General features: G+C 41.0%; 2 protein-coding genes across 9 annotated transcripts in view; both read left to right on the top strand.

Annotated features, from left to right (window-relative positions):
- FGD6 (FYVE, RhoGEF and PH domain containing 6) overlaps positions 1-13,097 on the top strand; it is a 73,194-nt gene extending 60,097 nt beyond the window's left edge. Inside the window, exons 16-21 of the mRNA XM_088165073.1 lie at positions 281-427; positions 1,275-1,377; positions 3,300-3,427; positions 5,020-5,148; positions 7,417-7,565; positions 10,049-13,097. Of these exons, the coding sequence (XP_088021199.1) occupies positions 281-427; positions 1,275-1,377; positions 3,300-3,427; positions 5,020-5,148; positions 7,417-7,565; positions 10,049-10,085 (693 nt within the window). The 3' untranslated portion in view covers positions 10,086-13,097. The remainder of the gene's footprint in view (positions 1-280; positions 428-1,274; positions 1,378-3,299; positions 3,428-5,019; positions 5,149-7,416; positions 7,566-10,048) is intronic.
- A 4,266-nt stretch (positions 13,098-17,363) lies between these two features.
- Positions 17,364-25,195, top strand: part of NR2C1 (nuclear receptor subfamily 2 group C member 1) — a 45,057-nt gene continuing 37,225 nt past the window's right edge. Inside the window, exon 1 of one of the 8 annotated variants that reach the window (XM_014889367.2) lies at positions 17,364-17,472. The gene's annotated coding sequence lies outside the window, so the exon portion shown is untranslated. Of the gene's footprint in view, positions 17,473-18,009; positions 20,621-20,714; positions 21,525-25,195 lie in introns of those variants that run through there. The other 7 variants (XM_088165068.1, XM_014889350.2, XM_088165071.1 and 4 more) reach the window with 7 other exon arrangements.

Below are 25,195 nucleotides of genomic sequence, written 5' to 3'. Positions count from 1 at the left end.
CTCTGTAGCCTTGTGCACAGAAAAATGAAATGAAAAGGTTTTAAAATAAAGCAGCTATGGATCCAAGTAGGCTGGTAAAGCTTGACAGTCATTAAATGCATCTCTTTTGTCAGGCTGGAATTATAATGGTCACTGATGAAATAGTAGATAACATTTAAGACCATGACAATTTATCAGAGAAGGCTTTCCAACACTATTAGCATTATCCTGTAATCACTGGTGAATATTAGTCTTGCTTCTCCTCTCTGAATGTAATGATATTGTGGCTATGTTCTCTCAGGCAGATCCAGAGAAACAGGAAGAAGATAGTCCTCTGGGGTCCAAGGCTCCCATCTGGATCCCTGACACAAGAGCCACGATGTGCATGATCTGTACGAGTGAATTCACGCTGACGTGGAGAAGGCACCACTGCAGGGCATGCGGGAAGGTTGGGTGATTTTGTGGTTACCTTTTCAGTCGCTCATTCAGGTTCCTTGTGTGACATTCAGGTGGAGCCTTGTCACCCCAACTACCCTTCTAAACAACACTGTACTGTGGCACAATTACAATTACTGTGTTAGAACCAGCACGTTCGGGTTGGTGGTTTGGGGGCTGGGGTTTGGGTTTTTTGGACAGGTGTTATGACAGACCAGTATTCAACCTTTAACATGCTACATGTGACTTACTTTGCATTCTGGAGTGCTATTTACGGTTATTTTGCAATTACATAATACCCATGATGTTAGTTGAAATGAAGAAGCTGCTTCCTCACTAATTTTCATAAGATAAATGATTTTTGATTTTAAGTTAGTACCAACCTTCTTTTATATTCTACACTTATGAAAACTATATATAATAAACTTTATCTTTCTTGTTTTAATCCAGTGGGAATGCAAAATTAGAATGCAATGCAGTTGAGACATCTGTGTTGTAAAGAAATCACCAAGAGAACAATAGCTTTTTTAGTTATTTCAAAAAACTTATGATTGAAACTGTTCACTAACACAGTAGGCTTGTTCTGTTTTTAATGGATCGTTAATGTTGGCTTATTGACTCCTAATTCACTGATTTTTTTTTTTAATATGTAAATTTTTATCATTTAGAAGGGGAAAGGACAGCATGTCAAGCATAAAGACATGGGAAAAAGCCAAGATCTTAAAACACTTACTCTGTGAAATAGTGCCTATTTCATGTTTTTATGGGCTTAAAAATGCTGAAGTGAATGTCTTTGGGTATTTGGTGATTTACAGGTGCACATCATGTACAGTAATGCTTTTATCTGTTTCTGTTTCCAGATTGTCTGTCAAGCTTGTTCATCAAACAAACATGGCTTAGACTATATGAAAAACCAGCCAGCTAGAGTATGTGATCATTGCTTCAGGGAGCTACAAAAGCAAGGTAAAGAAAACCTCCACAAACTGTCTGTCTTACTTTTGTGGCCTTTATAACATGATGTGTGCCTTATCTTTACTGCTGGGTTCAAGTGCTTTATTCTGCTTGTGCATGAAAAATGATAGGCACTTGAGATTCTAAGGCAAACAAGCTTCTGTTGGGCAAGCTTGGAAATGAATTTGCCATATATTGGCTCTTCCTTCCAGAAACATGTGTGCCTTTACCTTATGGTAATGACATGTAGCTTATGATGCTTTCCTTTTGAGATAACAAGTGTTATATTGCTTTGCATTAATCACAGGGTGCAGGTATACATTAGAGTCCTTGCAGTTTATCCTGACCTCCCAGGAGGTTCATGTGTACTTTTACACTCTATAACTTGTATGTCTGTAAACTTGATTTTTGCCAGCTAAGCTGCTGAGATGGCTAAAGTTCTGGGGCTCTGTAGAGACATAGACCTTAATCTTTCTGAAGCTGTGTCTCTTCAGGTCTATAAACTGTCCTCAAGCCACTCTCAAACCTCAGCTCATATGCAATTCAAGGATTTGGCATATCTGTACCTTAGTTCTGAAAGCAAACTCCTAACCATTGCCTACTGAACGCTGGCAATATGGAATTCAACATAAAACACCACAGCTAGAGCAGTTTTCACTGAAATGCTTTCAGAGAATGTGGTGCTTAGTGGAAAGCAATGACTGGATAGCCTAATGGTAATAACATTTGCTTAGAGAGGAGGTCCAGGGTCAGTGTCCTCATCCTGAGAAAACTCTAGTACATCTCTTTGAAGAAGCTTCATATCATTTTGCAGAAACAAGTGTAAAATCAATGAAAGCACCTCCCAGTGAGGTGGGAATCCAGTCCCATCTCACAAGACTTGCTGTGAATTAAGTCGAAATACTTGAGTATAAAGTACACAAATGAGCTGTAAACAGACTGAAAGAGCTTTCCACCCTTCCCTCGGCAGAGGCTCCAGTGTGACACAAGCTCTCCAGGGTATCAGGAAATCTGTGGTGCCCAGTGAAAAGATAAAGCTATGGATCCCACCACACTGGGGGTGACGTTTCTCACGGGGATGTGGAAAGCGGCATGGATAACCCTGGAAATGACAGTGGGAGCCTGCGGTCATTGTCTGAACCACCTGCAGGTGTCTGAGTTGGGCACTAGAGGCTGCTGTGCTGCAGGCAATTGCAGCTGTCTGAAGCTGGGAAAAGGGCTGGGGAGCAGGTGCAGTACAGCTGGCAATCACATTGCTCTCCTGCTCTTCTCATTATTTCACAGCCTCACCGAGTTCAGGGCCAGCTCTAGAAGTAGGCTCTATTAAACCACTCGTTCCAAGTGCAGCTGTAAAAATGTGGTGGTAGTTCCTAGAAAAAGGGGTTTTGAAGAGGTGAAGTGTTGCAGAAGTCTTCCAAGAGAGATGAAGTAACTGTCTGTGGCAGTAGAGAAAGACAGCACATGCTGGGAGATGGGAACATCCACAAGTGCATGTGTGCTGGAAGAGGAGCATCCCTATTGAATAAGGCTGAGAAGTTAACAGATGTAGAGAATTGAAAGATAAAGTACAGACAACATAGAGGACAGCTGTAAAAATTTGCTGCAATTTTTAAGACTTAATTTTCACCCTCTTTACGAGCAAAGGCAGTTCAACACCCAGAAAACAGACTTGGAAAACAAACAAGACCAATTTGTTTAGTTTTAAACTTCTTGGAGTTTTTTTAGTATGATTGTGTTTTGGGGGATTCTAACTCATGATGTTAATGATAATACTGAAAAGTTAATTCAATGCTGAATTTAACGTGATTAGGTGTTACTATTGTAAGCCTGTAATCTGAATAAAAATGCCAGCTGTTTTTAAGAAGAAAAGTCCAAGAATGAATTGCCTGTGTTTAGTCATCTGTGACTTGAAATCAATATATTGTACATTTTAGATAACCAGTGCACTCCTAAGAGTGGATCCCCAGTCAACCATAAATCTCCATCAAGTGCCTTGTCTACAGTATTACAGAGTATTCCCTCTGGAAGAAAGCAGAAAAAAATTCCTGCAGCCCTCAAAGAAGTAAGTGTTTTATTGGTCAGAAGCGGTGCCTTATTGATATTATATCATCAATATTAAGAGTAGGAAAAAATCTCTTATTTTAACCATCTTATCTAGAATCTAAAGTCAACGTGTATCTCTGAGGTTTGGGCCTTAATTTTAAAGAGGCAAGGATATGAACTGTGAAGCACTGTGTAAACTGCATAAACACCTGTGAGACTGTGATTCAGAGCTATAGTTAAATTTGTAGTTTCTTTTTTTCTTCCCTGTGTTTCCCTGAATTTTGATTTATCACTGTACCAACAGTCAATGACAAGACTCCTATATCAACTCAGCTCTTGGTTTATGATTAGGAAAGGTAGAGTGAAACCCTACTTTCTGTAGGTCTTGGGAATGGGAGGAAGTGATTTTTTTTTTAGCAGGTTTGCTGATGACACCAAACTGTGTGTTGCAGTCTACACACCAAAGGGAAGGGATGCCATCCAGAGGGACCTGGATAGGCATGAGAGATGGATCTATGTGAACCTCACAAAATTCAACAAGGCCAAGCATGAAGTCCTGCACGTTTGTCAGGGAAATCCCAAGCACAAATACAGGCTGAGTGGATTGATGCTAGCCCTGGGGAGAAAGAGTTGGGGCTGTTTGTAGATGAAAAGATCAACATAAATGGACAATGTGCAGTTGCAGCCCAGAAAACCAACTGTATCCTGGGCTGCAGGTGCAAGATCCAGAACAGCGTGGCCAGCAGAGTGAGGGAGGGGATTCTGCCCCTCTGCTCTGCTCTGGTGAGACCCCACCTGCAGTTTAACTCTGGGGGGGGTCCCCAACATAGTAAGGACATGGACCTGCTGGAATGAATCCAGAGGAGCCTATAAAGTTGAAAGAGGGCTGGAGCACTTCTAATAGAACAGGCTGAGAGACTTGGGGTTGTTCAGTCTGGAGAAGAGAAGGCTCCAGGGAGATTTTGGAGCAGCCTTCCAGTACCAGAAGAGGGGCCTACAAGAAAACTGGGGAGGGACTTTTTACAAGAGCATGTAATGATAGGACAAAGGGGCCCTTCATAAGTTGAAGGAGGGTAGGTTTAGATTAGATACCAGAAAGAAATTCTTTACTAATAGGGTGGTGAGGAACTGGAACAGGTTACCCAAAGAGTTTGTGGACTCTCCATCCATGGAAGTGTTCAAGACCAGACTAGATGGGGCTTTGAGCCATCTAGGCTCCAGCCATGACAGGGAAGTTGGAATGAGATGATCTTTAAGGTCGCTTCCAAACCAAACCACTCTGTGATTCTACCATTCTTTTTATATAGGAATGTGTGTTCTCCAGCTGTATGTTTTCCTCACTGTTTCAGCTCTGTCTTGTCCTGTTGTATCCAACTTAAGTTCCAACCTTCATTTACTGGAAGCCTCTCTTCCAGACCAGATAGATGGTAGTCGGCAAAATAATATTTTTCACACACCTGAGTTAGTTAGCAACATTAACCTGAGATTGGGTAAGAATTTCAGTATCTGACAGGCAGGGCTCTGGAAATCTGTTAAAAAAAACCAAAACAAAACAGCTGTACTGTGAAATCTTATTAGCGTTTGTTGATTCATTTTGATTTTCCTTGTCAGGTTTCAGCAAATACAGAAGACTCTACAATGAGTGGCTACCTACACAGATCTAAGGGCAGTAAGAAACCATGGAAACACCTGTGGTTTGTTATAAAAAATAAGGTGCTATACACATATGCTGCTAGTGAGGTAAGAGACCACATACTAGAAATTAAATATCCAATGATCATACTGTCTTTGTAACAAAGTTGTTTACTCTTATGATCTAGAAAAGAAAAGCTATAAAATTAGATCATCTTACAGTATTTGATCTGATTATGATGCAGCATTTTGAAAAGGCCCAATAAGCTTGATACCATAATACATTGATACAGCTATGGTGTTTCTGATTCCAGATATAGCTTTGAGTACCTCTGCACTTTACACCAGTGCTCAGTTGTAGGTATGTTCTGAGTCAGCTGAATACGTGGGGGATCTGTTTGCATGCATCACAGTATAGTAGTGGCAAAGGAACATTATAAAAGCATCTTCAACTATCTTGTTCTGCAGTTCCATAAGGTATTTTGAATGCTTGCAAAAGGAGTAAACGAAATCTCTTTACTTTTCCTCAAACTGTTTTCTTAAGCCTGGAGTTGTTATTTGATAGAAAATAAATGCAGCTTATGTAATGGCATTTGCTTTTTTATTTAGAATGTGTAGTCCTATTGCAGTGTGGAATAATCTTTAACATATACATACATGTATATATGTGGTATCCCAACATGTGCTGAGGGTGTAGTTTTATTGCATCTTAGAATGTTTTGTAACATATATGGATGTATTGATCTTGGGATTCAGGTTTTTGTATTGTTTGTTATCGTTTACTACTAGCTTTCAAGAGCAAAATATCCAAAGCATCTATTTTAAGGTATTGCCATCCCTCACTTTCTCTCAAAACGTAAGGCCCAACCTATCCTGTCCATGTAAAGAATTATCCTTCTTCACTCCACTCTAGTTATTTCCTGATTTGTGCTCAGATTTCTTCCTGGGTTGTTCCTGCCAATCTTAATTTTAGAACTTCTGATTTATGTCCAAAACCAGTGATGTTATTTCCACTACAGCATTGGCAATAAAAAAAAACAAACAAAAACCTAACCCTAGTTCTAAAAATAGCTTAAATAGTTATGTAGAAAACAATTACTTTTACATCAATTAGAAGATAATTTCAGAGCATTGTCTCTTCTGGCCTTTGCAAAGGAAACTTTGGCAGAGGTAAAAAAAAGAGCAAAGTCTGTGATAGTCACCTTAAATTTTCTTTTGCTTCACTTCCTCTGAGATATCAGCCTGACAGAGTAGCTTCAGTTTGCAATTCACAATCACAAAATTAACTCTTTCCTATTTTCTTAAACTGAGGAATACCTGTCCTTAGTTTTCATCCTGGTGAGCCTTTGCAGGAGACATTGTTTAGAGAATCTATAGGGAAGGTGCAGTATTGCACTGGCACTTACCTGCTTATATTTGTTCCAAGTGATAGAAGGATCAATGGAAAAGAAGTGACCTATCAGTGGTATGAAGACCTGAGACAGTAAAACAGATTACTCAGCCTTACATGACTCTTTTCCAATATCAAGAAATGCTGTTGTCACAGGACACTTGTTTTGCTGTAGAGTTAATTACCAGAGTCTTCACCGGATGTGTCAGTGTTTATGTAAATTTGGGGTGGTTTAGCTATTTTTTTTTTCTCCTGTGTTCATAAGCATTGCAGGACCTTGCCTAGTTACAAAATTCCTAGTTTTTGTATTTGCACAGGATAAAAATATTTTTTTTCCTTTCCAAAAATGCTTTGTATTGTATTAATTAATAAAAAGACAAAAGTATTTAAAAAAAAAAGTAATTGAGATAAATGAGGAAGGATCTTTTCTAGTTGACTGTTTGTGAACACTAAGCAACCTTGGTTTTGCCTATCCTGTTAATTTCCAGCAAAAGAAAGTGAGATAAGTTTATCCATTTAAAGATTTGGATCTTGACTTCAGTGCTTGAGAACACAGGCTGCCTCCATAGCTCCTCCTTTTAGCATACTCAGTGCAGTTAATAGCATCTCACTTCACTTCTCAGCTTGCTGGAGAGAGCACTGGGCTTGATGGGCCTCTGGTCTGCTGCCAGATTGTGGCTGATCTGTTGATACAAGAAGTCCTTGCCAGGCAGAATAATGAGACCATGCAATGAAAGCCAAGGTAGAAGCTATCAGGGAAATAAAAAGAGGCTCATTGATGTTGAAGTCTGGGAGATTTTATTTCCTGTCCCCTGACTCATGCATGGAGAATATAAAAAATAGCAGCATTCTGTGTGTGTCTATTTATAACAATTTGTTGTATTGTCTGCTGCAGTGGTATGGTGTATGAAGTCTAAATGCATGCCTTAGTATGTCTTAGTATGTCCCTAATTTTGTATTTTTTTCCTTTTTTCCTTGTTACATAGGATGTGGCAGCATTAGAGAGCCAGCCTTTACTTGGATTCACAGTCAGTGAAGTAAAAGGTGAAAACTCAGAGTCAAGAGTGTTCCATTTACTGCACAAAAACACTTTATTTTACATATTCAAGGCAGATGATCCCCATTCAGCTCAAAAGTAAGAAACTATTTAAATTCATTTCTGTTGCATATTTCTAGAAAATTCAGAAGTGGTGAATGTCAGTATTCACACATGAAGCATATGCATGAAAGATCCATATTATATCACAAGTAAATGAAAGTTCTAAATTACTTAACCACAAGGTTCTGGTTTCATTGGGGCTTCTGAAATGAAGGAAGCAGACTCCTCTGCAAAGGACTGAATGTAGAATGAGAAAGAAAAAGATTTCTTATTTTATCTCTGACTTTTTCCTTACCCATTCCTCTCATCCTAGTCTACTCAAGTGAAAATTTAATGTTACCTTTGGAGAAATACAGAAAATGTTTTTAAGAATTAACTGATACGCTCCTTCTTTAATTTCATCTGTTCATATTAGTTATTTTTCAGCAATATATGGCAGTGAAAAATAACGCAAACACTAAAACTTGGGGACCAAGGCTTGAAGTGTGTGAGCTGATGCCCATGAGCACCTAGGCATGCACTCAGGCCAACAGCTTGAATTCAAAGAACATTCACAAAGCAAGTTTCGTTTCAAGTCATGTCTGAATTTGGAGTCATATTTATCAAATGTATTGTGTCAGTTTCATATAAAATAACCTGGAGGCTTAGTCATGGATCAGTAGAAAACATTCATTACATGATTCATAAAGTAAACTAGAAATAAGGATAGAAGGAATACATGTAAGCTATCTTATCTGGCTGGTTTCACTGTAGTTTCCTCAAATGAATTTTACATTATTAAATAGATTTGATGCATTTACAAGTCCATTACTAGTACTTAAACATTCAAAAGGATTCAGGTTTAGTTTTTCTGCAAATACGAACATTCTAAAAACAAAGTATCCAGTACAACAGGGGCTGAGAACATGCTTAATGACACTTCTCTACAGAAAAAAAAACAAACTGGAAGTCTTTATTTGAGTTTTGGGAGTATTTTGTGCAGATGTGCGCAAATGTTTCTTTGTTAATTAAGATATTAGCCTGTTGTTTTCCCTGTGTCCTCATTTGTATTATATGAAACAAACTAAAAAATCCCCAGGCATTCAATAGGTTTATTTTTCTACTCAGACAATGGCTTTTCTCATCAGAAGAAAACTTGAAATTGGACATAATGTATTTTAGTGAGGTTAGAAATAACATTAAGTACTTCGAATTTCAAGCTTTCTCCAAGTATTTAATATCCTTAGGAGATGTATGCTGAATCTTCAGAATAAATGCTGCTTTTACAGCCTTAAAAGAAAAAACAAAAACATGCTGTTGGCATGTGGCATCAGTGGACACTATTTTTTCCTGATAGGACCAAAGAGATATCTGATGTATCTGTCTAAGTGTAGTAAATTTTAACAGCTGGTTACTTTTCAATGTGGTTTTAAATTCAAGTGCTATATTCAATGCTTAAGCTGTTTATGATTTTTTTTTTAAGATTTGTATTCCACTTTAGTTGTTTTTAATGTATACATGGTAGTGGAGAACACTAAAAATATTCTTACTAAAAAGTAAGATAGATATTTGAGCTCTGTGTGCAGACATGCATGAGCACTAATACATGATTAATATGTTCATGCCAAAAGCTTGAATTCAAAGAACATGCACACAGTCAGAAAATTAAATGCTCAGGGCAAGGAAGAGCCAACATCTGTGATTAATGTTTAGACACCCTGTGCATACCAAGACAGTTTGAATTTCTGTGATAAAGATAATTACAGTCTTTGTCTCATTCAATTCTTCCAATATTTCTACTCAGGAAAACAATTTTCATTATGTGGGCCTCTTACCTTTACATACACACAGTTCAGCCCTCACTCAGAAAACAGAATTATTTGTTCTGTAGCATTGGAGTGCTTCAGGAACATTAATTTTTACCTCCTGGAGAAGCTGAGGATGTTTATGACCCTCCTAACCAAGTAGGAAAAGAAATCACAGCTATAGGGAGTAAAAGTATCTAAATAATAACTTTGAATTTCCAGTTTGAGAAACCTTGGTTCAGTTGTTTGGGACCTCCCAGTGTGCTCTCTTTGCCCTTCCCTGCCTTTCCATGTGCCATGTGACCTCGTCCCTCAGCCCCCCAGTCGTGGTTTTTACCTGCTGCAGAAGCAGAGAGCGTGGGTTATGGAGATGGCTGCCTCAGTTACAGCAGCGTCCCAGTTCCTCACACACCATGTTTGCAGTGAAAAAGAGAAGGGAGCATTGGGGGTGTTTAAAGGCATGCAGAATCTCGGCATAGCTTACTTCAATTTCCCAGCTTTACCAGTTCTTCATGCATGTAACTTCAGTATGGGAGAGGTACAGAAAAATGCTTCTATCCACGTGCCAGGCTGCTTTGTATGTTTGGACTCCTTGGATAGATTTTGGTATTTGCACTCACAGACCAACTGGTAGTGGAAATATAATGTTACTTCTTGTCTGAATCTGTAGCTAGTGACAGCAATGAGATTTATTCTTTATCAGCTACTTCCTAACAGTGTTTAATTTTCTGACAGGTGGATAGAAGCTTTTCAAGAAGGCACTGTATTATAGCAGTGTCAACATTGTGTCTGCAAGTTTAAAAGAAAATATCCAAGAATGGTCGTAGAACAGACTACAGCAATTGTTCACAGAAACAGAATCCTGCCGTCGTAACCTACACAAAATTGTATATTTGTCAGGATTAGGAGTTGTTGCATTTTTAGTGTAAAGTAATATTTTTCTAAAGAATTGTATGTATTTCTGTGTTGATACAAAATGTGTTATTTATTAAATTCCAGTGTTTACTTAAATGGGCGGAATTATTTGTGCATTGAAGTCCAAAGTGTTCTCAGAATGGTAGATTGTTGGTCAACAGATGCATAAACCGTTTTATTAAAAAAAAACCCCATAAAACAAATGTGTTGCAATTGTACATTTCCTCATGATTTGTGTATAGGTTCTTGAGCTGCTGATGTTCACTTTGCAATTTAGCAAGAACAGATTGGTATAGGAATTTCACAGATTCAGGATCTTTGTTGACTATGTAAGCTCCTTTATGAGAAATTATCTTGCATACCAGTACATTAAAACAGTACAACAAATTCTGTATCATAAAAGTAAAATACGGTTCAATTATTTAAAAACAGAAAAGGGAAAAGTATTTTTTAAAACAGTTTGAAATTACAGAGATAAGGCACTAGAGCTATTACAGTACTACAGATGCTAGAGAGACTAAACGAGTTATCTTCCAGTAGTTGTGGGATGTATTATCTTTTTATGTTCCCAGTAATAATTCAAAACAGAGTAAAAATACATTTTTGATAATCAAAGACAAAATATATTATTTGTTTTAAAACCTCATGTCACATGAGTTCTATACACAATATGAAACACTGTATAAACTATTGTTCAAGGAATAGTAAATAAGTATGTGCACCCTCTTCTCTGAAAATTTTAAAACTATTGTATATTTAAATACTGCATTTAAACTGGAATTGCCATACCAAGACAACAGAGCTTTTTTAGTGCAGAAGGCACTGAAAATGCATACCACTCTTTGAAATACCTTTTGTTTACAGTATGATTTGTTCTGTTTGACACCTTAAAACAGAATTCAGCTTTAGGTGTTTGGGTTTTGGGTTTTTTTTCCTAGAGAAAATCATCAGTATACCTCATTAGGAAATACTCACTGATGATTCTGGTGCATTTATTCTATTTAACTTTTTTAAAATTTTAACACTGTAATAGCATAAATGGAACTAGAACTATGAAACCCACATGAAAGGAAGCCATTTTTATGTCAAATGTAATCAGTTAATTTTACTGTATGAAACACTTGTCATAGTCCCCTGAATCAAGCTAGTTATGGTAACAAAATTAAGAGCAAGTAACTTTTAATTAATAGCTTGAATTCCACATTAATAGCTATTCTATGGCCTCAGAGCAGAAAGAGAAGACATGATAGAACAGTCAATATTCATCACAAGAAGGCCAAGAATAAAAATGCAAACCAAAATCCTCTTATTTCTTCACTATACCTCAAGGTCAGGTCCAAGATACTAACAGAGCTCTGAAGAAGCTTAATTTCCAAGAGCTTCTCTAAAGTTACTAGTGGGCTTGTACATTAACTATACAAGAAATTTCATTGACTTTCAGTAGAGTACCTTATGAATCAGGGACTTAAGGCTGTAGATCTGACTTCCCTCAGGTATGCTAGAGATTTGACTAGATAGTGCTGGAAATGCAGTAGGAGTCTGATCAAGGCCTTTAATTCTCTTATATTTTAATACAAATGTGCTAAATGAATACTTTTCTCTTGTTATATACAAAGGGCTTTTACTTAACTTTCAAAAACAACTGCTGACTGAAGCTACGTAAATTATTACCATGTCTCTTCAGGGTTATTTCGGACATGATTTTTACTGTATCCAAAACAAAACTGATATCAATATAACTTAGATGTGATGTGTCTCTTCCAGCTTATAGTATCAAGGGGAAGAGCTTCTTCATATTTTCATAGGCACTGCAAACCAACAAAGAGGGCAAGTCATGAAGCAGCAAATGAATCAGAAATTTGGCTAGCAGCAAGCTAATTTAATTTCAGTTTATACTTTGATATTTTCCCTGCTGCAAAACAGAGCAATAAAAGTCAAAACACACACTGGGTAAGGTGCCCAAGTTCTGCTTCATGTGATGTCAAACTACCTCTAGAGGATTTGGTGCAGAGGGAGAAAATAGTTTAAGGTGTTCTCTGGAAATCAGAGGACTTCTTCCAGAAGTGGTTGATCAATCAAAAAATTAGTGACAGAAATAGATTGGAACAGAGCCGTATAAACAATAGTATACATATTGCAGTCACATTCTGTGTGAAATAAATTGTCTTTGTAACCGTGTTTGAAAACTTCCTCTCTCCTGCATTAGTGCTTTGTATCATATGAAAAACCCACTACACAAGTATTTTCATAACATTTTCAGATGATTGCTTTTCAAACTTGCCCTGTTTCTCCAGTTCATCTCCCAATTTGATTCATTACCATCAAAAGTAAAATATTCATGTCTTGATTTGGCTAAACACTAAAACAAGATCAGAACTTTTTAAACACCTGGCTACCTCTTCTTATAAGAATCTATAGTTCATAATCAATTTAAGATTGGTTAAGAGAGTATGAGACAAACATTAGTATTGAATATTAGTTTTAACATTTTTATTCACAGATAAATTAAAGCTTCTAGGATCTTGAATTCTCTTTAACTTAAAACTGTGTGCCCAAAGGACTTAAAACAAACTGAGCAGCTGTGGAACACGTTTTACTAAATATTTTGTGCATGGAAACTCAGTTACTTAACTATGTTTATTACATCATAACGTAAAGAGATGTGTGGAAAGACACATTCAGTGCATTTGTTTGCTGTAACTGCTGTCCCCTATTTACCATCCAAATAGGCTTTTATTTGGAGTAGTCCTAAATCATACTGTCTAAATGGAAGAATAGAATTTTTATTTTGTAACTGAAAACAGTTTAAAGTTGTAAATATTCCTGTGGATATTCATCATTTTTGTATAAATAAATTCACATGATTTGAGTCTGTGTCTTTTAATATTTTCAGGTTTTATGTATTGTGTAATTTGTGTATTCAGTGATTTTCAAACACCAGAATTTTTTGCCACTATCTGCACATCAGTCTTACTTTAAAAATTATTCTAAGGAATTAAGGGGGTTAAGTCTATGTGAAGGTCAAATGAAGGGTGTTACATTAATAAATTCTTTTGCAAAATGTAGTTCTGCTGTATCAGTCAAAGTATGCCTGGATCACAGCTTCTGTTTGCCTTGGGTCCTGCATGTGGGTCAGAACAACCCCAGCAGGCCAGGCAAGAGTGTCTGGAAAAGGACCAGGGGTGCTGGTCAACAACAGCTGAACTTGAGCCAGCTGTGCCCAGGTGGCCAAGGCCAATGGCATCCTGGCCCGGATCAGCAACAGAGTGGCCAGCAGGAGCAGGGCAGGGATTGTCCCCGTGTGCTCGACACTGGTGAGGCCACGCCTCAAATGCCTGTCTTGGTTTGAAGGACAAGTGTCAGCTAAGGAAGGCAGGAGCCTCTCTTGAAATGGAAAATGTAAATTCCCTCCCTCCAAATTAATAGAAATTTGAAATTAAGGGGCTCTCAGGCAAAGATATAGGAATAGGAATAACATTTCTTTACTAGGAAAATTAAAAATACAGTAATACAAAAGAACAAAACGCTGACAGACAGAGTCAGAATACAACCTGACACCCTGTCAGTCAGGGTGTTGGTAGCAGTCCCATTAAATGGTGGCTGCAGTCCTCCTGGAGGACAGATGTGGCTCAGTTGAAGCAGTGCTCCTGTAGAAGGGTGCAGTTCTGCTCCGAAGGTGCAGTGATGATGTGGAAAGGTCTGATTTGTCTCTGGGAATCCAATGGGAAAATGCTGCCCTGATATTCTAAATCTAAGAGTTTATCTAAGTAGGAAATGCTTGGCTCCTCCTCCTGGGTGGAGCATCTCCCAATGGGATGATGTAATTCTATCAGTCACACAGTGGGACTCAATGGCCCATTAACAGGAGATATCGCCCTGGAGGAAGGATGGGTGGTGGAAAAGAAAGATCACTGCCCCACCTGGTTTTAACAGATGATGATAGAATATGTACGTTTGGTTACATCCTGTATTGCAACTCAAGACAATGCTGTGTTAGTTCTGGGTGTCTCACTGCAAGAAAGACAATGAGGTGCTGGAGAGTATCCAGAGAGCACCAACAGAACTGGGGAAGGGTCTGGAGCACAAGTCTGATGAGAAGCGGCTGAGGGAGCTGCAGTTGTTTAGTCAGAGTAAAGGAGGCTCAGGGGAGACCTTATTGATCTTTTCAAGTACCTGAAGGGAGATTATAGCCACATGCTCAGCTTCTTGTCTTAAATAACAAGGAACAGGACAAAAGGAAATGGCTTCATGTTGCAAAAGGGAAGGTATGAATAGATATGTAGTATAATTGAGGGTCGCATAAAGCATAAGCAAAACCGACCGGGGAGGGGCTCCCCCTCCAACCGGGGAGTGGCTCCCATTCCTCATGTACCAAAGCATCCAGGCTAACAATCCTACTTATATACTATATGCTACAGAAGTTTCTAGAAAACTCCTCCTAGTTTCTATTCCTAAAATCTACGTCACTATGTTGTATGGCGCATGCTCTACTAATGGCTTAGGGGGTCTCTCATCCTTTTGAGGGTCTTATTTCCAATGAAGGCTCGTTGTCTTCCTCAGTGACCGAGGTGTGACCTGCAGGTAACGCATACGCTCTATGTGACCGAGCAGATGTTTTCCATAACAAGACTCTAATTGAGTCCCATGCTTCGAATCGTCCCATTTTGGCTCATTTCAAGGTCAAAACTTTCTATTTCTAGATGCTGCTTGTCAGACCTACATCTTTTACTATTCCCTTCTAACATCCTTCTTCGACTCCCAACATCTGGAAGATTCCTTTGCCCTGTCTCACCCATCTCCCCCCTCACTCTGTAACAATTGTCTTCTACTGATCTAAACACAATTTTGCTAATATAGTTACAATTTAATTAGCACGAATCACATTTATCACAGATACTAGGAAAAACTCTTCATCAGAAGGGTTGCCAAGTACTGGCACAGACTGCCCTGCGAAGCGGAGGACTCACCATTCCTGGAGGTATTTAAAAGATGTGCAGATGTGGCACTTTGGGACATGGTTTAAGTGGTGGACTTAGAAGTTGCTGGGCTAAAAGTTGGACTCAATGATCTTAGAGGTCTTTTCCAACCTAAATGATTCTTTAATTCTGTAAGTATTTTAGCAGGGCATGTGAGAGAAAGATTTTTCTGTCAGGTTAGTTATGCTGCCTCCTTATATATGTCTGAAAGGAGTTTCTTGAAAACTTGCAGTAATAGCAGAAGAGGTTTTGCTTCTCTGCATGTTTTTGATAGGGATATGTCTCTTGTCATCCTGGCTGACACAGCTACAGAGGCATGCCTTCATATACACATCAAGTATGAATTGGGTCACTTGCTAAGAAAAAACCAAAGTATGTTTTACAGTGACATTTCTGCTGTACTGAGGATATAAGAATACTTGGCTTAAATAAGCTTTGGTGCAAAATACTTGGCATTTGTTAAACTGTGCTAAGCTCCATCATTTAGAAAGTGGATGTGCAGCTCAAGCTAGTTTGGGAAGTGACAAGTACTATAAATTGAGAGTGCTGCAACATTTGACACTTAAAGGAATTGCTTAGCAAGTTAATTTTTCTGACTTAAAAATTCTTCACTGAGTTCATTTGCATTTGGTGTTTGGGAACGTCTTTGATCAAAAAGCAAAATACGATGCTTGCAAGTCCTGACTGAACTAGTAATCTTGAGCTAAGGCTGATAGATACAAGTGCAGCTGTGGGACTGGGAAGAAAAGAGTAAAGGAAATTTACAAGATAAGAGCATGCATAATTTTGTTAACGTTAACACACAAATTTACTTGTATTCTTTGGGGTTTTTTTCCTATCACTGCTGCTCAGATGTTAATGCTCAAATCATCTGATTCAGTAGAAATTGCATTAAATGGTCTAAATGATTTTCAGATCATGAAATTGCACATACAGCCCTGGTAACCTCAATGATCTTGAAGTTGCTGCTCATCTCTGACCACAGCTAGATGATCTTCATTGAACAGATGAAAGAAGAAGGGAAAGGCTGTATTTAAAGTATAAAACTATTTACTTAAAATCAAGGTAATTAAAAATAATTAGCATAAACTAAGTAAGTAGCTGACACAACTTTGGTCCAAACAGATGTTGAGACAGAGCAAGAGCAGCAGCAAGTTGTTCCTGTGGCACTACCCCAGCAAGAACAGGCACTCATTGTCAACCAGGCCATTGCCCTCCCAAGAGCTGTTCAAGGCACTGTTGACATTTAAGGATGGAACTTGCTTCTGCCATGCAGGCAAAGCACAGCTCTTTGACTCAGCTGGTTCAACTGCTACAGTGACTGTGCAAGGCACTGTGCGTGCCTCCATCACGTTGCACTTTTCAAACCCAATCTGCCAGTGTTGCCTATGGTTCTGCCTCAGCTTGGAGAGCCCACCAAGCACCCCAAAGCCCAAATGCTGTGTTGCACACCTGTGGTGTTCAATGCCACTTGGTGCTATTTTTCTGCAAGGAACTGCAGTGGGGGTTTGGAGACGTATGCTTTCCACTTGATGGGCAGAACACTCGAGAACTGTGTTCAGTTTTGCACCCCTCACTCTACAAAGGAGCATCCAGAGGTCAACAAGGCTCATGAAGGGTCTCGGAAACAAGCATTAGGAGGAAGGCCTGAGGGAGCTGCGTTTTAGTCTCAAGAAGAGGAGGCTTAGGGGGCCCTCACAGCTCTCTCACAACTACCTGTAAGACGGGCATAGTGAGGTGAAGGACTGGTCTCTTCTACCCTGCCTGCTGCGAGAGAACTAAAGAAGTGGCTTTAAGCGGTACCACGAGAGATTTCCAGATTAGGAAAAAATCTTTTTTCTGCCAGGCACTGGAACAGGGCTTCCCAGGGACGTCGGAGTCACCTTGCCCGGAGGTGTTTTAAGAGCCATGTGGATCTGGCGGTGGGCGGTGTGGTGTAGGTGTTACAGTGGCAGCAGTGCTGGCCGGATGGTTGGACCGGGCGCTCTTAGAGGTCTGCTCCAACCGCGATGACGCTGTGGGCCCGGGCCCACGCCCGGCCAGGCCCGGCCCGGCCAGGCCCGGCCCGGTCCCGTTAGCGGCCGCTCCCAGCGCCCCGCCCTCACCGCCGCGCACCCGGAGCGAGTCTGGGGCGCGGGCGCAGGCGCAGGGCCCGCGGCGGGGCGGGGCCGAGCGGCGGCGGAGGCGGGGTCGCGAACTCTGACCCCCGGCAGCCGGAGCCGCGCCGCCGCCAAAGAAACCCGCCGGACCGGTCACCGGGCCCGCCAGGTAAGAGAGAGCCGGCACCCACAGCGGGCGCGGCCCGGCGGCGGAAGCACGGGGAGGGGGGCGGCCGCGTTGTAACGGTGCGGGCCCGCGCGGCTCCCGGCCGCCACCGCTGCGGAACATGGAGCGGAACGCGCCCGCCCCGCCCCGGGGCCCGGCCCGGCCCCGGGCGGCCCCGCGCCCCCCGACCTTTCACCTACAGGAACCGCTTGCGTGTCCCGCCGCCCCGCATCCGGGCCGCGCCGGCCGCTGCTTCCCGCGGGAGCCGGGCAGAGGAGCCGCGGGGGAAGGCGGCGATGGGCGATGCCCCCTCGTGCTGCGCCCCGGCCCCGCGCAGCCATTTTGTGCGGAGCGCCGCGGCGGGGCGGCCATGGCGCCGGCTCCGCGCCGCCGCCCCGTGAACCCCCGGGCAGGGGAGATGCGAGGGCAGCGAGCCAGGGCGGCAGGGAGGACTGGGGACGGAGGGGCCCCGGCGTCGCGCTATAGCTTGGCCTCGGCGCATCTCCCTTTCCCCCTCCCGAGCTCTGCGCCTCAGCATTGCCGGGGGCCAGCCCTGCGCTTCCCCGAACCCCCCAGCCCCTCTGTGTCTGCCGACGGCATCACCCCGCCGGTTCGCTCCTCTTGTATATCCCTGGCGGCTATCTGGGTTTATTTGGGTTAAGGTAGTATGTCCTGAGTAACACCCAGTATTATTTTTATGGGTCACATGACCTTGTCGCTGTTCCTTATTTTGTCTCGTTGGGTGGGGTATTTCTTCCAAGCTGCGGAGTTCGTGGAGTCTCTATTTTTCCTTTGTTGCCATATATTGCTTTAAGCGTAAAAAGCATGGCCGAATGCCCCGGGATGCGCTTACATTTGCAGGTTGTGGAGGGAATAGAAGAGATGCCGTGTGTTGTGCAAGTGAACTGAAATAAAAGAGGAGGGGGAAAACCTCTTGATACTGAAAGATGAGTGTGTGAACATGATTTTTGAAAAACCGAGTTAGGCTTTCATTGTTATGTGAAATCTCTAATCTGAAGCTACTAATGTCAGCAGAGCGGACTTGGGGAACATGGTGTAGCAGGAAGAGTTGCATCCACACTTGTCATGGAAAAATAAGATGGGAAAAATTCAAATAGTTTTCTACAGGACAGCTTCCTGGTTTTGGAATCGGCGTTATATAGGTAGAAATAGAAGTATTTGAATGGTGGGAAAACCATCACAATTTCTGTACCAGTGTTTATCTGGTGACTCCTTGTAATTTTGTATGGCTTTTTCTGTAAGTTAGTTTTCTGAAAGTAATTCTGTGAATGTTTTCCCCACCCCCTTCAGTCCATAATTGACAGTTGTGACATGAGATGTCCAATAAAGCATTTAGCCCATGGCTTGCTCCTTGCTGTTGAGCTTTACTCAGGAGCACTTGTTTGAGTGAAGTCTTAAGGTCTGTGAAATGTTTGCCTGCTTCTCTCTGTAGCTCCTTCTCTAGAGATATTGCTGAACCTCTCTTATCACAGGATGAAGTATTTTCATGTGATGGTGGTCAGCTGTATGTGTACACGTGTGTGATAATACAAGGAAGGTAACTGAGGTCACCCGGAGGGGTGTGCAGTCCTCGGCTGCTTGCACTGCTCTGAATGGTTGGACACCACTTGCTGAGTCTGCTGCATTCTGCAGTAACAAATCAAGATGCTTATTGCAAAAAGAAGCTCACAGTAGATAAATTAATTAGCTTTAACTTTTCTCCTCAAATCTCATTAATATTTCTGGTTTTCTTAGTGGTTATATTTTCTTATGAAACATACTCTTGAAGGGAGCAGATTTCATGGGAGTTCTGATATCTTTAGGAATAGTCATATCCCAGGCTAGATTGTGGGATAGGAGGGTATTTTTTGCTTGGGATTTTCATGGTTTTGGTGCTTTTTTAAAGTCTGCCTTAATTTTTCAGTTTAAGGTTCTTAGCCTGTGAAGAGAAAGTGATAAGCAACGTGTGTAACTTTGAAGCTGACATTGTTTTGGGGAAAAGGGATTGAAGTAGATGACCTCCAGAAGTACCTTTCAGCATGAATTATTTAATGATTGTATTGTTATTAAAGGGCAGGGGGAGCAGACCGGTGTGCAAGAAACCAAAGCCAAACAAAACCCCATGGATATTGTAGCATGCAGTTAAATAGCTCACCTGTGAAATACAGCTACAAAATACAATGAAATAGCTAATGTGGTAGTCCAGTGAAAACTGACTTTATCCATAATGTGAAATCTCGTGTTTGCAATAGTAAGATTAGTTTGTTCCCTATGCTTATACTCAATTTTTGTGTTAATTTATCATGTGCTTATTGTATTATGTAATTAAAGTTTGTGCAGCCAGTGAATTTGCTGGAGTTTCCCTGGAGTTTGTGAGGGAAAGCAGGCTCCCTAAAAAAACTAATTTGTGTCTAATGTTTGTGTCAAAAAAACCTGAAAAAAAGCAGTACCTCTTGCTTAAATAAGGAGTTTAACTGCATGTAAGGACTAAAGCAGTGTCACATTTTAACTTGTCCATGTTTGTTCTGCTGGTGGATGAAGTGTGGCTCTCAGCTGGCAAGTGCTGCAGCTGCTACAGGGGATGTGTGTCCTGCTTCAGCAGCCGTCCTGGCTTAAGCACTTTTAATGGTAACCTTTGCTAACCTGAGCTGATGGAGATCAGGGAGCTCTCCACAGGGAGGCCTGTGCTGGGTTTCACATCCCCTGTGCAGAAGCAGTAACCTGCAGGGGAGGGTTACCCACAGGCTCTGCCTGACGAGCTCTCTGCTTTTTGTCACATACAGGCTGCAGTGTGCAACCAACAGTGGCCATCAGGGGATCTAAACTGTACCCGCGTTACTCTCCGGCAAAGTTTTTTTTTGTTTGCTTTTTTGGTGTTTTTAATTTTGTTTATTGTTTTGGGGGTTTTTTGTTGTTTGTTTGGCTTGGGTTTTTTTGTTTTTTGTTTGTTTGTTTGTTTGTTTGTTTGTTTTTTGGGTTTTTTTGTTTGGTTGTTTTTGTTTTGTTTTTTGTCCCCTTAGTGATGTTTCAAGCTGCATTTACCACTTTAAACTTGTGCCTATACAAAGGCACATTGATCCATTGCTGGGATAAAGGAACCTGCTGCAAAACAGAATTGTATGAGTAGAATTTTACGGATAAAGCTGCGAAGGTACAATTAATTAAATTCTTACTCTTGTGTATGCGGACCTGTCCATATTTTTACCCTTCAGTAGCCAGCTTTTAATTCCAGAGATTACTGTATTACTTGCCAAAATCTTAAATCAGCAAAGGATTTATTTTTTGTAAAACCAAATTCTTTAAAATTCCTGTTCTCTGAGACTGGAAGATGGCTTGTGGTGTCTGAGTCCCATATATCTGATGATGCAGTGCTGCAGATTTTATAAGAAAATACATTCCTTGCTGAAAATCATGGTCTAAAAACTGCCTTTCTGTATCAATATTTCAATTAATTTTGTTGACTTTGCCAGGCCTTCTCTAAAAGGCTATTTACATTTGTTTAACTTAAATTACTTTTGTTCAACTCGGTAATAAGCCAGGCTGACTAAGCTCAGTATTTGAATGCCTTTGTTGGAAGTTAAAATGGAAACTTGAAAAATATAAACCACCAAAAAACTAAAGCCAAACCCTCTGCTATTGGTATATTGGCTCTCATAAACAGTTATTTCATTCCAAATAAGTTGAGGTTGCTGTTTGTAATTTAGCATTAACTGTAGTGTGAGAACTACCCCATTTATTGTGGTAATGTGTTTCCTTTGAAGTATTAGCAGGACAATGTGTCAACATGACTCTTAATTGGACTTTATATAAAGATTTCTTCAGAGTGCTTTTCACATGTCTATGTAGCCGTGGAAAGGGGTTTTAACCCTTTAAGTGCGGTGGAAATAAGATGCACAGCTACATGGTCATCTTTCATGATGGGAAATAAAGAGACAAGTTTATTCAGAAACACACTTGGTTTTATAGCATGACTCGTAACTCCAAGAGCAGAAGAAAGATGATTGGTTCAGAGAGAAGACACCCCATTCCCAGGGCCTGGTCACACACCACAACAGGTGTTCTATCTTTGTTATTAATTAATTTTTATTTTGACCAAGATATCACCCTGGGAGAAATTCTCCCTAGCTTTCAGCTGGACCAGCTTATCGGCTGGGAACAGAGCTGGGAAGCTCTGGCCTGGAATATTTCTCAGGCTGTAATTTTCTTGCTTTCTCAATATGTGTGCCTACATGTTTATAGGAATTTTAATAATCCCAAACCCAACAAAAAAATTCACAAACACACATCCACACCCAAAATCTAATCTTGTGTAGTTGATAACAAAGGAAATAAAACAGGGAATCACAAAATTACTTGGATTGGAAGGGAACATAAAGATCATGTAGTTCCAACCACCCTGCCATGGGCAGGGATGCTGTGCTGTACATTAGTTTGCTCCGAGCCCCATCAAACCTGGCCTTGAATGTTTCCAGGGATGAATGAATCCTGGATTCTCTGTGCAACCTGTTCTAAGGCCTCACTGCCCTCACAGTAAAGAATTTAATACCTAAACTAAGCCTGCTGTCTTCCGATTTGAAGTCATTGTCCTGTCACTACATACCCTTGTAAAAAGTCACTCTCCATCTTGCTTGTAGGCTCCCTTCAGGTACTGGAAGGCTGCAGTTAGGTCATCCTAAGCCTTCTCCAGGCTGAACAATCCCAATTCTCTCAGCCTTTCCTCGCAGGAGAGGTGCTCCCTTCCTCTGATCATCTTGGTGGCCTCCTCTGGACTCTCTCCAACAGGTCCATGTCCTTCCTGTGCTGGGACAACAGAGCTGGATGCAGCCCTGCAGGTGGGGTCTCACAGGAGCAGAGCAGAGGGGCAGAATCCCCTCCCTCCCCTGCTGGCCACTCTGCTTTGGATGCAGCCCAGGACACGTTTGGTCTTCTGGGCTGTGAGTGCACATGGCTGGGTCCAGCCTTTCATCCAGGAGAAGCCTCAAGTCGTCAGCAGGGCTGCTCTTGATCAGTTCATCCCCCAGAATATTTTACATGGGCCAATGTCAACAGTGATTTAGTGGAAGGATGTATGAGAAATTCAGTTTTGTTGTATGGAGGTTTTGTGTCTTTGAGTTTTTTGTTTAGTTTTTCCTTTTTACCTGAAGGAAGCTTCCACGGATATGCCAGTGTGTAAGTTTGTAAGTGTGGCTGTAGTTCAGTGAATACTCCAAATGATCATCTTGCATAACACCTGAATGGGCAATTTGCCGTTATAGATAAGCTTATGTGACATTGTGGGTTTTTTTCCAAAATGAAGTGTCTTGATTCTGCTTCTGCTTGCTTTTCCTGTATTGTGTGTAACAATTGTTAGGTGCAGGATGAATAAAGTCAGGAGATGAGTTTACAGCTATGCAGCCGTGAAGGCAAATGCAGAGTGGACAAAGCCAGCAGTGAGGCTACCTCTGGAAATACTGTAATTGTACCATAGAGGATGTACTGCTTCCAAGTGTTCAGAAAGAAGGATTTGCCCTTGCTGTTCTGTGTTAGGGTGATCTTTCTGTTCCAGCTAGAATGGACCTGGCTGAACCTAATCCAGTGAATGGGGAAGTCTTCAGTCAGATGAGCTTCCTGGTCCTGCTTCATGGTGCAGCTTCAGCTCTGGTGCAGGGAATCAGTTTGGGTTTTTTTTCTCATTTCTTTCTTTTGCAGGCTTCAGGTAGAGATGCAGACTATGGCTGACAGTACACAAGGCAGGCTGACCTGATTAAGTGGCTGTCTTCTTATCTAGCTCTGGCATGTAGCCAGTGCTCCTGTGAGTAGGCTCCACTTGCAGACAGCCCCCTTGCCTCTCCTCTTCCTTCTTTTCCCAGTTGGTTGTGGGACTAGTGAGCTAAGTGAACTCGCCAGTAGCTGATGGGGTGGGTTCTAGAGATACCATAATGAAAGAGCCAGAAGCCAAGGCCTAAAAGTGAGACTATCGCTTTGGTGGCCCAAACTGTAAAAAATTTGTCAGTCACCTGAAAATTTATCCTAGTGATTCTGTTTTCTCATGTTTCCTCCCACTGTAGCACTTGCTTACAAGAGAAGGTGGTGAGAGCACTGATTTTAAATTAATTGAACAGGCATGCCTACAAATGGATCTCTTTCCATATTGCTCTGTGCCTTTTAATTACTCCCTTATGCTTTTGCAAGCATCTCATTTTCCCTCGCTTGCCTACAGGTCCAGCTGCTTCAGTTTCGTGTTGTTACTTGTCCCTTATATATGCACTGCCTAAATCTCATCTCATGCAAATTTAAAAAACAGAATCTAACTCAGTATCAAGGGTCACATAAATATTCCTCAGTTCATCGATAAAGAGAATCTTACTCCTTTAAATCTGCCAACTGTTCTACCCTCTTGAACAATATGGTTGTAGAACAGTAATCCAAGAACAGCTCATTTAGCTTGCTGTCTTCATTGAGCTTTTCTTGTATGAAGCACTGAGCACAGTAGCATCATTTGTTTCACAAATGTGTTTGAATTCCTTGGCTTAATTTATTATCTATAAAGCATTGCAGAAAACTACTCTAATGTATGAAGAAATCTTGGGGGGTTCTTTAACTTATTTAAGCACTAACTCAGGCACGCTTAAGCATAGAGGGATCATTAAGTGCATTCTATTTTATGTGTAGGAATTTATTAAACAACTTTGGCACAGGCTATGCTGAATTCTTAATTAGTATATGATTAGTTTGATAATGGCAGTGAGGACTAGTTTCCATTTTAAGGTACAGAGTACCTGTAAGCCCAATGTGATGACCTGAGCTAAAATCCTTAGTTGACTTTGAGGTGTATTGAAATCATTCAGTACTGAAGCAGTATGACTGCAGAGAGAGATTGTTTCCTCTTCTTTTGCAGTTAGTTTTCTGTTATGCTAACTTTTGGAGCTTTCCTAAAAAGTCATGTTGACCTTCCTGTATTTGTCTTTACTGTGTGTCATGCTTTAACCCCAGGCAGCCACTTGCTTGCTCCCCCAACGGTGGGACTGGGGAGAGAATTGGAAGGGAAAAGCTGGAAAACTCGTGGGTTGAGATAAGGACAGTTCAATAGAGAAAGCAAAAGTCACGCAGACAAGCAAAGTGAAACAAGGAATAATTCACTGTATCCAGTTGGCAGGCATGTGTTCAGCCATCTCCAGGGCAGGCTGCTGGCTGAATACCCGATGTGATGGCAGGGCCCTATGTGTAATGGTTACTTGGGAAGACAAAGGCCATTGTTCCATCTCCTTCTTCCTCTTTCCATTTTTATATACTGAGCATGATGTCATGTAGTATAGAATATACCTTTGGTCGCCTGTCCTGGCTGTATCTGCCACTCATTTCCCATGAACCTCCAACATCCTCACCAGTGTGGCAGCATAAAAAAGCAGAAAGAGCTGTGTGTAAGCACTGCTCAGAAATAACAAGGCATCTCTCTATTATCAGCCCTGTGCTCATGACATATCCAAAACACAGTCCCATACCAGCTGCTGTGAGTAAAATTAACTTTCCCCCAGTCAAAACCAGCTGATAAAAGAAAAAAAGTAAAGTTCAAAGTAATTTCTGCAGTCATAACTAGTTAATGTACCTGTACCTCTAAAGTATCTACAACATATTTGTGTAGCTTCATTAGTTTAACAGGTTTATTTCATCTAGGAAAGTTCCCTGTATTGAGACACATTCCATACATAGTAATTAGAAGAATCATTATGCATTCCATACATACAAA

This window comes from Sturnus vulgaris, chromosome 5 (assembly GCF_052056855.1).
Source record: "Sturnus vulgaris isolate bStuVul1 chromosome 5, bStuVul1.hap1, whole genome shotgun sequence".
In the NCBI taxonomy this organism is placed as follows: domain Eukaryota; kingdom Metazoa; phylum Chordata; class Aves; order Passeriformes; family Sturnidae; genus Sturnus; species Sturnus vulgaris.
Note: the sequence above shows the minus strand (reverse complement) of the source record. Positions and strands in the feature narration are given on the sequence as shown.